At 50.6% G+C, this 12,845-nt stretch overlaps 1 protein-coding gene across 2 annotated transcripts in view; it reads left to right on the forward strand.

The window, feature by feature from the left end:
• ddx52 (DExD-box helicase 52) overlaps window positions 1–12,845 on the forward strand; it is a 44,693-nt gene that overhangs the window by 7,737 nt on the left and 24,111 nt on the right. For both annotated transcript variants that reach the window (XM_036967922.2, XM_036967923.2), the window contains exons 6-8: window positions 9,360–9,471; window positions 9,632–9,698; window positions 12,049–12,252. In XM_036967922.2, coding sequence (XP_036823817.1) covers window positions 9,360–9,471; window positions 9,632–9,698; window positions 12,049–12,252 — 383 coding nt within the window. The remainder of the gene's footprint in view (window positions 1–9,359; window positions 9,472–9,631; window positions 9,699–12,048; window positions 12,253–12,845) is intronic.

Consider the following 12,845-nt stretch of genomic DNA (forward strand, 5'->3'; position numbering starts at 1 on the left):
TCTCTCTATCGGGAACAACGGGCTCTGGCCTCTCTCTCTATCGGGAACAACGGGCTCTGGCCTCTCTCTCTATCGGGAACAACGGGCTCTGGCCTCCCTCTCTATCGGCACAACGGGCTCTGGCCTCCCTCTCTATCGGCACAACGGGCTCTGGCCTCTCTCTCTATCGGCACAACGGGCTCTGGCCTCTCTCTCTATCGGCACAACGGGCTCTGGCCTCTCTCTCTATCGGCACAACGGGCTCTGGCCTCTCTCTCTATCGGCACAACGGGCTCTGGCCTCTCTCTCTATCGGCACAACGGGCTCTAGCCTCTCTCTCTATCGGCACAACGGGCTCTGGCCTCTCTCTATCGGCACAACGGGCTCTGGCCTCTCTCTCTATCGGCACAACGGGCTCTGGCCTCTCTCTCTATCGGCACAACGGGCTCTGGCCTCTCTCTCTATCGGCACAACGGGCTCTGGCCTCTCTCTCTATCGGCACAACGGGCTCTGGCCTCTCTCTCTATCGGCACAACGGGCTCTGGCCTCTCTCTCTATCGGCACAACGGGCTCTGGCCTCTCTCTCTATCGGCACAACGGGCTCTGGCCTCTCTCTCTATCGGCACAACGGGCTCTGGCCTCTCTCTCTATCGGCACAACGGGCTCTGGCCTCTCTCTCTATCGGCACAACGGGCTCTGGCCTCTCTCTCTATCGGCACAACGGGCTCTGGCCTCTCTCTCTATCGGCACAACGGGCTCTGGCCTCTCTCTCTATCGGCACAACGGGCTCTGGCCTCTCTCTCTATCGGCACAACGGGCTCTGGCCTCTCTCTCTATCGGCACAACGGGCTCTGGCCTCTCTCTCTATCGGCACAACGGGCTCTGGCCTCTCTCTCTATCGGCACAACGGGCTCTGGCCTCTCTCTCTATCGGCACAACGGGCTCTGGCCTCTCTCTCTATCGGCACAACGGGCTCTGGCCTCTCTCTCTATCGGCACAACGGGCTCTGGCCTCTCTCTCTATCGGCACAACGGGCTCTGGCCTCTCTCTCTATCGGCACAACGGGCTCTGGCCTCTCTCTCTATCGGCACAACGGGCTCTGGCCTCTCTCTCTATCGGCACAACGGGCTCTGGCCTCTCTCTCTATCGGCACAACGGGCTCTGGCCTCTCTCTCTATCGGCACAACGGGCTCTGGCCTCTCTCTCTATCGGCACAACGGGCTCTGGCCTCTCTCTCTATCGGCACAACGGGCTCTGGCCTCTCTCTCTATCGGCACAACGGGCTCTGGCCTCTCTCTCTATCGGCACAACGGGCTCTGGCCTCTCTCTCTATCGGCACAACGGGCTCTGGCCTCTCTCTCTATCGGCACAACGGGCTCTGGCCTCTCTCTCTATCGGCACAACGGGCTCTGGCCTCTCTCTCTATCGGCACAACGGGCTCTGGCCTCTCTCTCTATCGGCACAACGGGCTCTGGCCTCTCTCTCTATCGGCACAACGGGCTCTGGCCTCTCTCTCTATCGGCACAACGGGCTCTGGCCTCTCTCTCTATCGGCACAACGGGCTCTGGCCTCTCTCTCTATCGGCACAACGGGCTCTGGCCTCTCTCTCTATCGGCACAACGGGCTCTGGCCTCTCTCTATCGGCACAACGGGCTCTGGCCTCTCTCTCTATCGGCACAACGGGCTCTGGCCTCTCTCTCTATCGGCACAACGGGCTCTGGCCTCTCTCTATCGGCACAACGGGCTCTGGCCTCTCTCTCTATCGGCACAACGGGCTCTGGCCTCTCTCTCTATCGGCACAACGGGCTCTGGCCTCTATCGGCACAACGGGCTCTGGCCTCTATCGGCACAACGGGCTCTGGCCTCTATCGGCACAACGGGCTCTGGCCTCTATCGGCACAACGGGCTCTGGCCTCTCTCTCTATCGGCACAACGGGCTCTGGCCTCTCTCTCTATCGGCACAACGGGCTCTGGCCTCTCTCTATCGGCACAACGGGCTCTGGCCTCTCTCTATCGGCACAACGGGCTCTGGCCTCTCTCTATCGGCACAACGGGCTCTGGCCTCTCTCTATCGGCACAACGGGCTCTGGCCTCTCTCTATCGGCACAACGGGCTCTGGCCTCTCTCTATCGGCACAACGGGCTCTGGCCTCTCTATCGGCACAACGGGCTCTGGCCTCTCTCTCTATCGGCACAACGGGCTCTGGCCTCTCTCTATCGGCACAACGGGCTCTGGCCTCTCTCTATCGGCACAACGGGCTCTGGCCTCTCTCTATCGGCACAACGGGCTCTGGCCTCTCTCTATCGGCACAACGGGCTCTGGCCTCTCTCTCTATCGGCACAACGGGCTCTGGCCTCTATCGGCACAACGGGCTCTGGCCTCTCTCTATCTGCACAACGGGCTCTGGCCTCTCTCTATCGGGAACAACGGGCTCTGACCTCCCTCTATCGGGAACAACAGGCACAACGGGCTCTGACCTCCCTCTCTATCGGGAACAACGGACTCTGGCCTCCCTCTCTATCGGGAACAACGGGCACAACGGACTCTGGCCTCCCTCTCTATCGGGAACAACGGACTCTGGCCTCCCTCTCTATCGGGAACAACGGGCACAACGGACTCTGACCTCCCTCTCTATCGGGAACAACGGGCACAACGGACTCTGGCCTCCCTCTCTATCGGGAACAACGGGCTCTGGCCTCTCTCTATCGGCACAACGGGCTCTGGCCTCTCTCTATCGGCACAACGGGCTCTGGCCTCTCTCTATCGGCACAACGGGCTCTGGTCTCTCTCTATCGGCACAACGGGCTCTGGCCTCTCTCTATCGGCACAACGGGCTCTGGCCTCTCTCTATCGGCACAACGGGCTCTGGCCTCTCTCTATCGGCACAACGGGCTCTGGCCTCTCTCTATCGGCACAACGGGCTCTGGCCTCTCTCTATCGGCACAACGGGCTCTGGCCTCTCTCTATCGGCACAACGGGCTCTGGCCTCTCTCTATCGGCACAACGGGCTCTGGCCTCTCTCTATCGGCACCAACGGGCTCTGGCCTCTCTCTATCGGCACAACGGGCTCTGGCCTCTCTATCGGCACAACGGGCTCTGGCCTCTCTCTATCGGCACAACGGGCTCTGGCCTCTCTCTATCGGCACAACGGGCTCTGGCCTCTCTCTCTATCGGCACAACGGGCTCTGGCCTCTCTCTATCGGCACAACGGGCTCTGGCCTCTCTCTATCGGCACAACGGGCTCTGGCCTCTCTCTATCGGCACAACGGGCTCTGGCCTCTCTCTATCGGCACAACGGGCTCTGGCCTCTCTCTATCGGCACAACGGGCTCTGGCCTCTCTCTCTATCGGCACAACGGGCTCTGGCCTCTCTCTCTATCGGCACAACGGGCTCTGGCCTCTCTCTCTATCGGCACAACGGGCTCTGGCCTCTCTCTCTATCGGCACAACGGGCTCTGGCCTCTATCGGCACAACGGGCTCTGGCCTCTATCGGCACAACGGGCTCTGGCCTCTCTCTCTATCGGCACAACGGGCTCTGGCCTCTCTCTCTATCGGCACAACGGGCTCTGGCCTCTCTCTCTATCGGCACAACGGGCTCTGGCCTCTCTCTATCGGCACAACGGGCTCTGGCCTCTCTCTATCGGCACAACGGGCTCTGGCCTCTCTCTATCGGCACAACGGGCTCTGGCCTCTCTCTATCGGCACAACGGGCTCTGGACTCTCTCTATCGGCACAACGGGCTCTGGCCTCTCTCTCTATCGGCACAACGGGCTCTGGCCTCTCTCTCTATCGGCACAACGGGCTCTGGCCTCTATCGGCACAACGGGCTCTGGCCTCTATCGGCACAACGGGCTCTGGCCTCTCTCTATCGGGAACAACGGGCTCTGACCTCCCTCTATCGGGAACAACAGGCACAACGGGCTCTGACCTCCCTCTCTATCGGGAACAACGGACTCTGGCCTCCCTCTCTATCGGGAACAACGGGCACAACGGACTCTGGCCTCCCTCTCTATCGGGAACAACGGACTCTGGCCTCCCTCTCTATCGGGAACAACGGGCACAACGGACTCTGACCTCCCTCTCTATCGGGAACAACGGGCACAACGGACTCTGGCCTCCCTCTCTATCGGGAACAACGGGCTCTGGCCTCTCTCTATCGGCACAACGGGCTCTGGCCTCTCTCTATCGGCACAACGGGCTCTGGCCTCTCTCTATCGGCACAACGGGCTCTGGTCTCTCTCTATCGGCACAACGGGCTCTGGCCTCTCTCTATCGGCACAACGGGCTCTGGCCTCTCTCTATCGGCACAACGGGCTCTGGCCTCTCTCTATCGGCACAACGGGCTCTGGCCTCTCTCTATCGGCACAACGGGCTCTGGCCTCTCTCTATCGGCACAACGGGCTCTGGCCTCTCTCTATCGGCACCAACGGGCTCTGGCCTCTCTCTATCGGCACAACGGGCTCTGGCCTCTCTATCGGCACAACGGGCTCTGGCCTCTCTCTATCGGCACAACGGGCTCTGGCCTCTCTCTATCGGCACAACGGGCTCTGGCCTCTCTCTATCGGCACAACGGGCTCTGGCCTCTCTCTATCGGCACAACGGGCTCTGGCCTCTCTCTATCGGCACAACGGGCTCTGGCCTCTCTCTATCGGCACAACGGGCTCTGGCCTCTCTCTATCGCACAACGGGCTCTGGCCTCTCTCTATCGGCACAACGGGCTCTGGCCTCTCTCTATCGGCACAACGGGCTCTGGCCTCTCTCTATCGGCACAACGGGCTCTGGCCTCTCTATCGGCACAACGGGCTCTGGCCTCTCTCTATCGGCACAACGGGCTCTGGCCTCTCTCTATCGGCACAACGGGCTCTGGCCTCTCTCTATCGGCACAACGGGCTCTGGCCTCTCTCTATCGGCACAACGGGCTCTGGCCTCTCTCCATCGGCACAACGGGCTCTGGCCTCTCTCTATCGGCACAACGGGCTCTGGCCTCTCTCTATCGGCACAACGGGCTCTGGCCTCTCTCTATCGGCACCAACGGGCTCTGGGCTCTCTCTCTATCGGCACAACGGGCTCTGGGCTCTCTCTATCGGGAACAACGGACTCTGGGCTCTCTCTCTATCGGCACAACGGGCTCTGGGCTCTCTCTCTATCGGCACAACGGGCTCTGGGCTCTCTCTCTATCGGCACAACGGGCTCTGGGCTCTCTCTCTATCGGCACAACGAGCTCTGGCCTCTCTCTCTATCGGCACAACGGGCTCTGGCCTCTCTCTCTATCGGCACAACGGGCTCTGGCCTCTATCGGCACAACGGGCTCTGTCCTCTATCGGCACAACGGGCTCTGGCCTCTCTCTCTATCTGCACAACGGGCTCTGGCCTTTCTCTCTATCGGGAACAACGGGCTCTGACCTCCCTCTATCGGGAACAACAGGCACAACGGGCTCTGACCTCCCTCTCTATCGGGAACAACGGACTCTGGCCTCCCTCTCTATCGGGAACAACGGGCACAACGGACTCTGGCCTCCCTCTCTATCGGGAACAACGGACTCTGGCCTCCCTCTCTATCGGGAACAACGGGCACAACGGACTCTGGCCTCCCTCTCTATCGGGAACAACGGACTCTGGCCTCCCTCTCTATCGCGGAACAACGGACCTCAGACTGGGGTCAAGGTTCACCTTCCAACAGGACAACGACCCTAAGCAACGACCTAAGCACACAGCCAAGGCAACGCAGGAGTGGCTTCGGGACAAGTCTCTGAATGTCCTTGAGTGGCCCAGCCAGAACCCAATCGAACATCTCTGGAGAGACCTGAAAATAGCTGTGCAGCAATGCTCCCTATCCAACGTGACAGAGCTTGAGAGGATCTGCAGAGAAGAATGGGAGAAACTCCCATGAGGGCATTGCCCCCCCCCCCCCCCCCCCCCACTGGGGAGCTGGCCCAACCAATCAGAATACATTTTCCTACGAGGGCTTTATTACAGACAGAAATACTCCTCAGTTTTATCAGCTTTCCGGTTAGCCGGTCTCAGACGATACTCCAGGTGTAGAAGCTGGATGTGAAGGTCCTTGGCTGGCATGTGGTCTGCATGACTGAGGTGGCTTATGGTAGAGAAATTACCCTTCAATTATCTGTCAACAGCTTTGGTGGACATTCCTACAGTCAGCATGCCAATTGCATGCTCAACTTGACACATCTGTGGCATTGTGTTGTGTGACAAAACTGCACATTTTAGAGTGGCCTTTTATTGACCCCAGCAGAAGGTGCATCTGTGTAATGATCATGCTGTTTAATCAGCTTCTGGATATGCCACACCTGTCAGGTGGATGGATTATATTGGCAAAGGTGAAATGCTCACTAACAGGGATGGAAACACATTTGTGCACAACAGTTGAAAGGAAATGTGTTTTTTGTGTGTATGGAACATTTCTGGGATCTTTTATTTCAGCTCATGAAACATGGGACATGTTGTGTTGATATAAACAATAAAACTCTCACCCATCTACACACAATATCCCATAAGGACAAAGTGGAAAACTTATGCTTACAAAATGTTGCACATTTATTGAAAATGAAATACAGAAATGTCATTTACATAAGTATTCACACCCCTGGGTCGATACTGGTTAGAATCACCTTTGGCAGCGATTACAGCTGTGAGTCTTTCTGGGTACGTCTCTAAGAGATTTGCATACCTGGATTGTGCTACATTTGCCCATTTTTTTTAATGCTTTTTAAAATTCTTAAAGCTCAAATTGGTTGTTGATCATTGCTAGACAACCATTTGCAGGTCTTGCCATAGATTTTCAAGTAGATTTAAGTCAAAACTGTAACTCAGCCACTCAAGAACATTCACTGTCTTCTTGGTAAGCAACTCCAGTGTAGATTTGGCCTTGTGTTTTAGGTTATTGTCCTGTTGAAAGGTGAATTCATCTCCCAGTGTCTGGTGTAAAGCAGCCTGAATCAGGGTTCCCTCTAGGATTTTTCCTGTGCTCAGCTCCATTCTATTTCCCCAGTCCGATGACAAGCATACCCATAACAGGATGTAGCTGCCACCAGTAATGTGTTAGATTGGATTTGCCCCAAACAGTATTGTTGTGGTATTGTGGAGTAACTATAATGTTGTTGATCCATCCTCAGTTTTCTCCTATCACAGCCATTAAACTCTGTAACTGTTTTAAAGTCACCATTGGCCTCATGGTGAAATCCCTGAGCTGTTTCCTTCCTCTCTGGCAACTGAGTTAGGAAGGATGCCTGTATCTTTGTAGTGGCTAGGTGTATTGATACACCGTCCTAAGTGTAATTAATTTGTTCAAGGGGATATTCAATGTCTGCATTTTTATTTTATTTAGATCCATCTACCAATAGGATGCCCTATCCATCTACCAATAGGATGCCCTATCCATCTACCAATAGGATGCCCTATCCATCTACCAATAGGATGCCCTATCCATCTACCAATAGGATGCCCTATCCATCTACCAATAGGATGCCCTATCCATCTACCAATAGGATGCCCAAAGACCTCCCTGGTCTTTGTGGTTGAAATCCCCAGTTTGCCTGAGGGACCTTACAATTATCTGTATGTGTGAGGTACAGAGATGAGGTAGTCATTCAGAAATCATGTGAGACACTTATTGCAAAAAGAGTGAGTCCTTGCAACTTATTATGTGACTTGTTAAAGACATTTTTCCTCCTGAATTTATTGAGGCTTAACAAAGGGGTTCAAAACAGATTAACTCGAGACATTTCAGCTTGACATTTTTTATTAATTTTGCAAATGTTCTACAAATAAAATTTCACTCCGATCTACCCACTACCCCATAATGTCAGTGACACAATCTCAACTTTAAATTCAGTAACACAGAATATGGGAAAAGTCGAGGGGTGTGAATACTTTATGACACGGATATTAAGTGCTCCGCACGTCATCGTCGTTAACGGTTGGAAAACAGTTTCGCTAGCGCAGATTTGAATATGTTCCGGTATACATCCAATAATATTGAGGAGTTTACCACATCAGTCACCGGCTTCGTTGATAAGAACATCAACGACAACGTCCCCATTGTGACCGTACGTACATATCCCAACCAGAAGCCATGGATTACAGGCAATATCCGTACCGAACTAAGGTCTAGAGCTGCCGCTTTTAAAGAACGGAACACTAATCCAGACATTTATAAGAAATCCGGCTAAGACCTCCGACCCATCAAAGCGTCAATACAGGACTAAGATCGAATTCTGCTACACCTACTCTGACGCTAACTATATGGATAACAAACTATCACGGATTACAAAGGGAAACCCAGCCTCAAGCCTACCAGAATCAATAAGATTGCTAAATAGTTAGTCTGGATAGCTATTTGGTTAACTATTTAACTATCTGCCCCTTTATGCACTAACTCTGTTGACTCATCTGCTCTTACTGTCTATTATCTATCCTTTACCCCTACCTACAGTATACTGCTGTTCCCGTCTATTATCTATCCTTTACCCCTACCTACAGTATACTGCTGTTCCCGTCTATTATCTATCCTTTACCCCTACCTACAGTATACTGCTGTTCCCGTCTATTATCTATCCTTTACCCCTACCTACAGTATACTGCTGTTACTGTCTATTATCTATCCTTTACCCCTAACTACAGTATACTGCTGTTACTGTCTATTATCTATCCTTTACCCCTACCAACAGTATACTGCTGTTACTGTCTATTATCTATCCTACCTATTTGCATGAACCTCATACCCCTGCATGTCCACTTGGTACCTGTACTACGTGTTTTTAGCCAACTTATCGTTAGTCGTTGTGTATTTTTATTCCTGGGGTTATAATTGTTCTGTTTCTCTCTGCATTGTTGGGAAGGGCCTGTCGGTAAACAGTTCATAGTCTACACCTGTTGTTTACCAAGCATGTGACACGTACAATTTGATTTGACATTGTTGCATGTGTTTTTTATGCTGTGTTAGAATGTTGTGTTGTTAGAATGTTGTGTTGTTAGAATGTTGTGTTGTTAGAATGTTGTGTTAGGATGTTGTGTTGATTGAAAGCTGTGTTAGAATGTTGTGTTGTTAGGATGTTGTGTTGTTAGAATGTTGTGTTAGAATGTTGTGTTGTTAGAATGTTGTGTTAGAATGTTGTGGTGTTAGAATGTTGTGGTGTTAGAATGTTGTGGTGTTAGAATGTTGTGTTGATTGAATGTTGCGTTGTTAGAATGTTGTGTTGCGTTGTTAGAATGTTGTGTTATTAGAATGTTGTGTTGTTAGAATGTTGTGGTGTTAGAATGTTGTGGTGTTAGAATGTTGCGTTGATTGAATGTTGCGTTGTTAGAATGTTGTGTTATTAGAATGTTGTGTTATTTTGTTACAATGTTGTGTTGTTGTGTAGACCCACAGGGAGTTGGTGCGTCTGTCGGAGGGCGTCGGGTTCAGAGTTCACATACTAGACAAGGCCTCCATGGCAGCCAGGAAACACGTTCCCAGCTCTCACAAGAAATCCGGTACAAAGACAATATTCAAATGATCTGTAAAATGCGCTGGGACCTGTTTACTAATGAGACCGAGACCAGCACAACAGTCCTCACTCATTTTCTATTTTTTTTGTCCCTCCCCCTCTCTCTCCCCCTCTCCCCTCTCTCTCTCTCTCCCCTCTCTGTCTAGATATTCTGATCAGTACCCCCAATAGACTGGTGTTCCTCCTGAAGCAGGATGCTATAGACCTCAGCAGGTCAGCTCCCTCTGTGTGTTGGCTCTATGTTGGTTGAGGGCTAATGTAACAGGTTTTGTTTGTCAATACTGTGTGTGTTAAACACATCCACACACATTATTAACTATACTCGTGGAGACCAGAAGTCAAAACATTTGGGCCAACTGGGTTCACAAGGTCAAACGCTATTTCTAAGTTGTTTAGGGTTAAGGTTAGAATTAGGGTTAGGAGCTAAGGTTAGAATTAGGGTTAGGAGCTAAGGTTAGAATTAGGGTTAGGAGCTAAGGTTAGAATTAGGGTTAGGAGCTAAGGTTAGAATTAGGGTTAGGAGCTAAGGTTAGAATTAGGGTTAGGGGCTAAGGTTAGAATTAGGGTTAGGGGCTACGGTTCGAATTAGGGTTAGGGGCTAAGGTTCGAATTAGGGTTAGGAGCTACGGTTAGATTTAGGGTTAGGAGCTAAGGTTAGAATTAGAATTAGGGTTAGGAGCTAAGGTTAGAATTAGGGTTAGGTTTTGTGGTTAGGGGAAATAGGATTTTGAATGGGACAGAAATGTATGTCCCCGTAAGGTTAGTTTGGACTGGGCGCTATGACCAAAATATATCACTGTGTTTTTAAAAATGTTAGTCCTAAAAGTCCTTAATGTGCTTTGAGTAATGACCCCTGGGTGGCAACATACATTCTGCGTGATTTCAATGAGTCTTTCTCCTTTGTTTTCTACTGTTCAATTCAACCAAAAACATTTTCATACATTTCTGTGTTTCCTGCACTGAGGATCATTTCCACACTGCCGCGTAAGACTGGCTGCACGATAATGGGCCACAGATACTAGGCCTTATTTATAACCAAATGTTGCAATTGATTTAGAGCAAAAACACTAGTGAACTGTTGGAATCATGGCAATAGAAGGATTATTATAATTCTATAGTTAGAATATAAATAATGGTGGGCACTTTGAATACTGTGTTTGAGATGACAACGAATGAAAATGCCGGGGAGGAGTTATTGTGACAGGGTAGGAACCAAAGTGTTGATAAGTGTTTCCTAGGGGACCCTATAATCTTTGGCTACATTAGATGTTTCTTCATGTAGCCGACATATTCATGCTATAACTATTCCTCTTTGATTTAGAAGATACTTTTTTCCCGCAAACTTGCTAAGAACTTTGCAGATGTAAGAGAAACAAACTAATAGTGTAATTATGGAACGCTAGTGGATTTATATTAAGAAGCAAAATGAAAACAACGTTGTCGCATGTGCTACGTAGAACCCCACAGTGGTGGTGTCATCATACCCATAACACCTAGTGGTCAAACAGGGAAATGGGTCCTTTGTTTTTTCCACCATTTAATTTTGTATTTATTTTAGAAACACTTAAATTAAGGGCTGTGTTTCATGTAGTCTTTACCCTGACGTGGCGTTTTGATGACCGTGTACATCTCTCTCGGACAAGGGGACTTTTATCAAGATATTCGGGCTCTACTTACTCTGATTCTAAAATGCTAATTTGCATCCAAAGTAGACATTATGCAAGACTACAAATCCCTGCAAGCTCCTGCACTTCATCGCTATCTGGCACCTTTGCTAACATATTCTCAATTTAAAACTTGCACAAGTTTTCACAGAATTGTCAGTTTTTAATGAAATGTAGCCAATTTTATTCATTACTACAAATAGCTAACATTAGATAGTTAATCCAGACATTCTTACCTTTGCCTCGATTCGGCTAGATCATGGTGGCATTTGTAGTTCTTAATATTAGCCACATTAGCAGCTAATTGCCGTTTAATTTTTGGCGAGTAAATACAGGCGACTGACTATATTGATAAAAGTCTCCTTGTAAACCTACGAGAAACACATCCCTTATTTTAAGTGTTTCTAAAATTAAAAAATGAATTGTGAAAAAACAATGGAACCATTTCCCTGTTTGACCACATGGCTTCATGGCGATTATGACTCATACTGTGGTACTCGATTGGCCATGCAGACTGAACACAAGTGTCTCTGGGCAAGTAACATCAAAATCCACTCCTTGAGTGACAGGGGGGCGGGGCTAGTTCTGTGTGGAAAGCGGCATAGAGAGAGAGCTTAGAGAGACGACCCAAGTAGCCAAGTCAACTATAAAAACGGACGTTACACACAGCGTATCACATTTAACAAACCAAACGTTTAAATATCGTTCTAGAAGGTAAAGTAAAAACCCAAACCGGTCCCTGCATCAATATCTGTATATAGTAAAATACGGTTAACCGCCCAGCCCTAAGGTTAGTTATACAAGACTGTGTTATTTCTGTGTTGTTGGGTCTGATATGTTGGTTGAGGGCTGTCGTAGCAGGGTTTGTTAATACTGTGTGTGTGTGTGTGTGTGCTCAGTGTGGAATGGTTGGTGGTGGATGAGAGCGATAAGCTGTTTGAGGATGGTCGTAGTGGCTTCAGAGAGCAGCTAGCAGCAGTGTTCCAGGCGTGTTCCTCTCCGCGGGTCAGACGAGCGCTCTACAGTGCTACCTGTGCTCCAGACGTGGAACAGTGGTGTCGTCTCAACCTCGACAACCTGGTCTCTGTCAACATTGGACACAGGTACTCCACTACCCACAGTCCCCTGTTCTACTATACTACACTACCCGTAACTACCCTCTCTATCGTGTCGCCCTGTCTCTTACACTACCCATAACTGCCTTCTCTATCGTGCCGCCCTGTCTCTTACACTACCCATAACTACCCTCTCTATCGTGCCGCCCTGTCTCTTACACTACCCATAACTACCCTCTCTATCGTGCTGCCCTGTCTCTTACACTACCCATAACTGCCTTCTCTATCGTGCCGCCCTGTCTCTTACACTACCCATAACTACCCTCTCTATCGTGTCGCCCTGTCTCTTACACTACCCATAACTGCCTTCTCTATCGTGCCGCCCTGTCTCTTACACTACCCATAACTACCCTCTCTATCGTGCCGCCATGTCTCTTACACTACCCATAACTGCCTTCTCTATCGTGCCGCCCTGTCTCTTACACTACCCATAACTACCCTCTCTATCGTGCTGCCCTGTCTCTTACACTACCCATAACTACCCTCTCTATCGTGCCGCCCTGTCTCTTACACTACCCATAACTACCCTCTCTATCGTGCCGCCCTGTCTCTTACACTACCCATAACTACCCTCTCTATCG

Source organism: Oncorhynchus mykiss, chromosome 29 (genome assembly GCF_057628025.1).
Source record: "Oncorhynchus mykiss isolate SJ-2025 chromosome 29, ASM5762802v1, whole genome shotgun sequence".
In the NCBI taxonomy this organism is placed as follows: domain Eukaryota; kingdom Metazoa; phylum Chordata; class Actinopteri; order Salmoniformes; family Salmonidae; genus Oncorhynchus; species Oncorhynchus mykiss.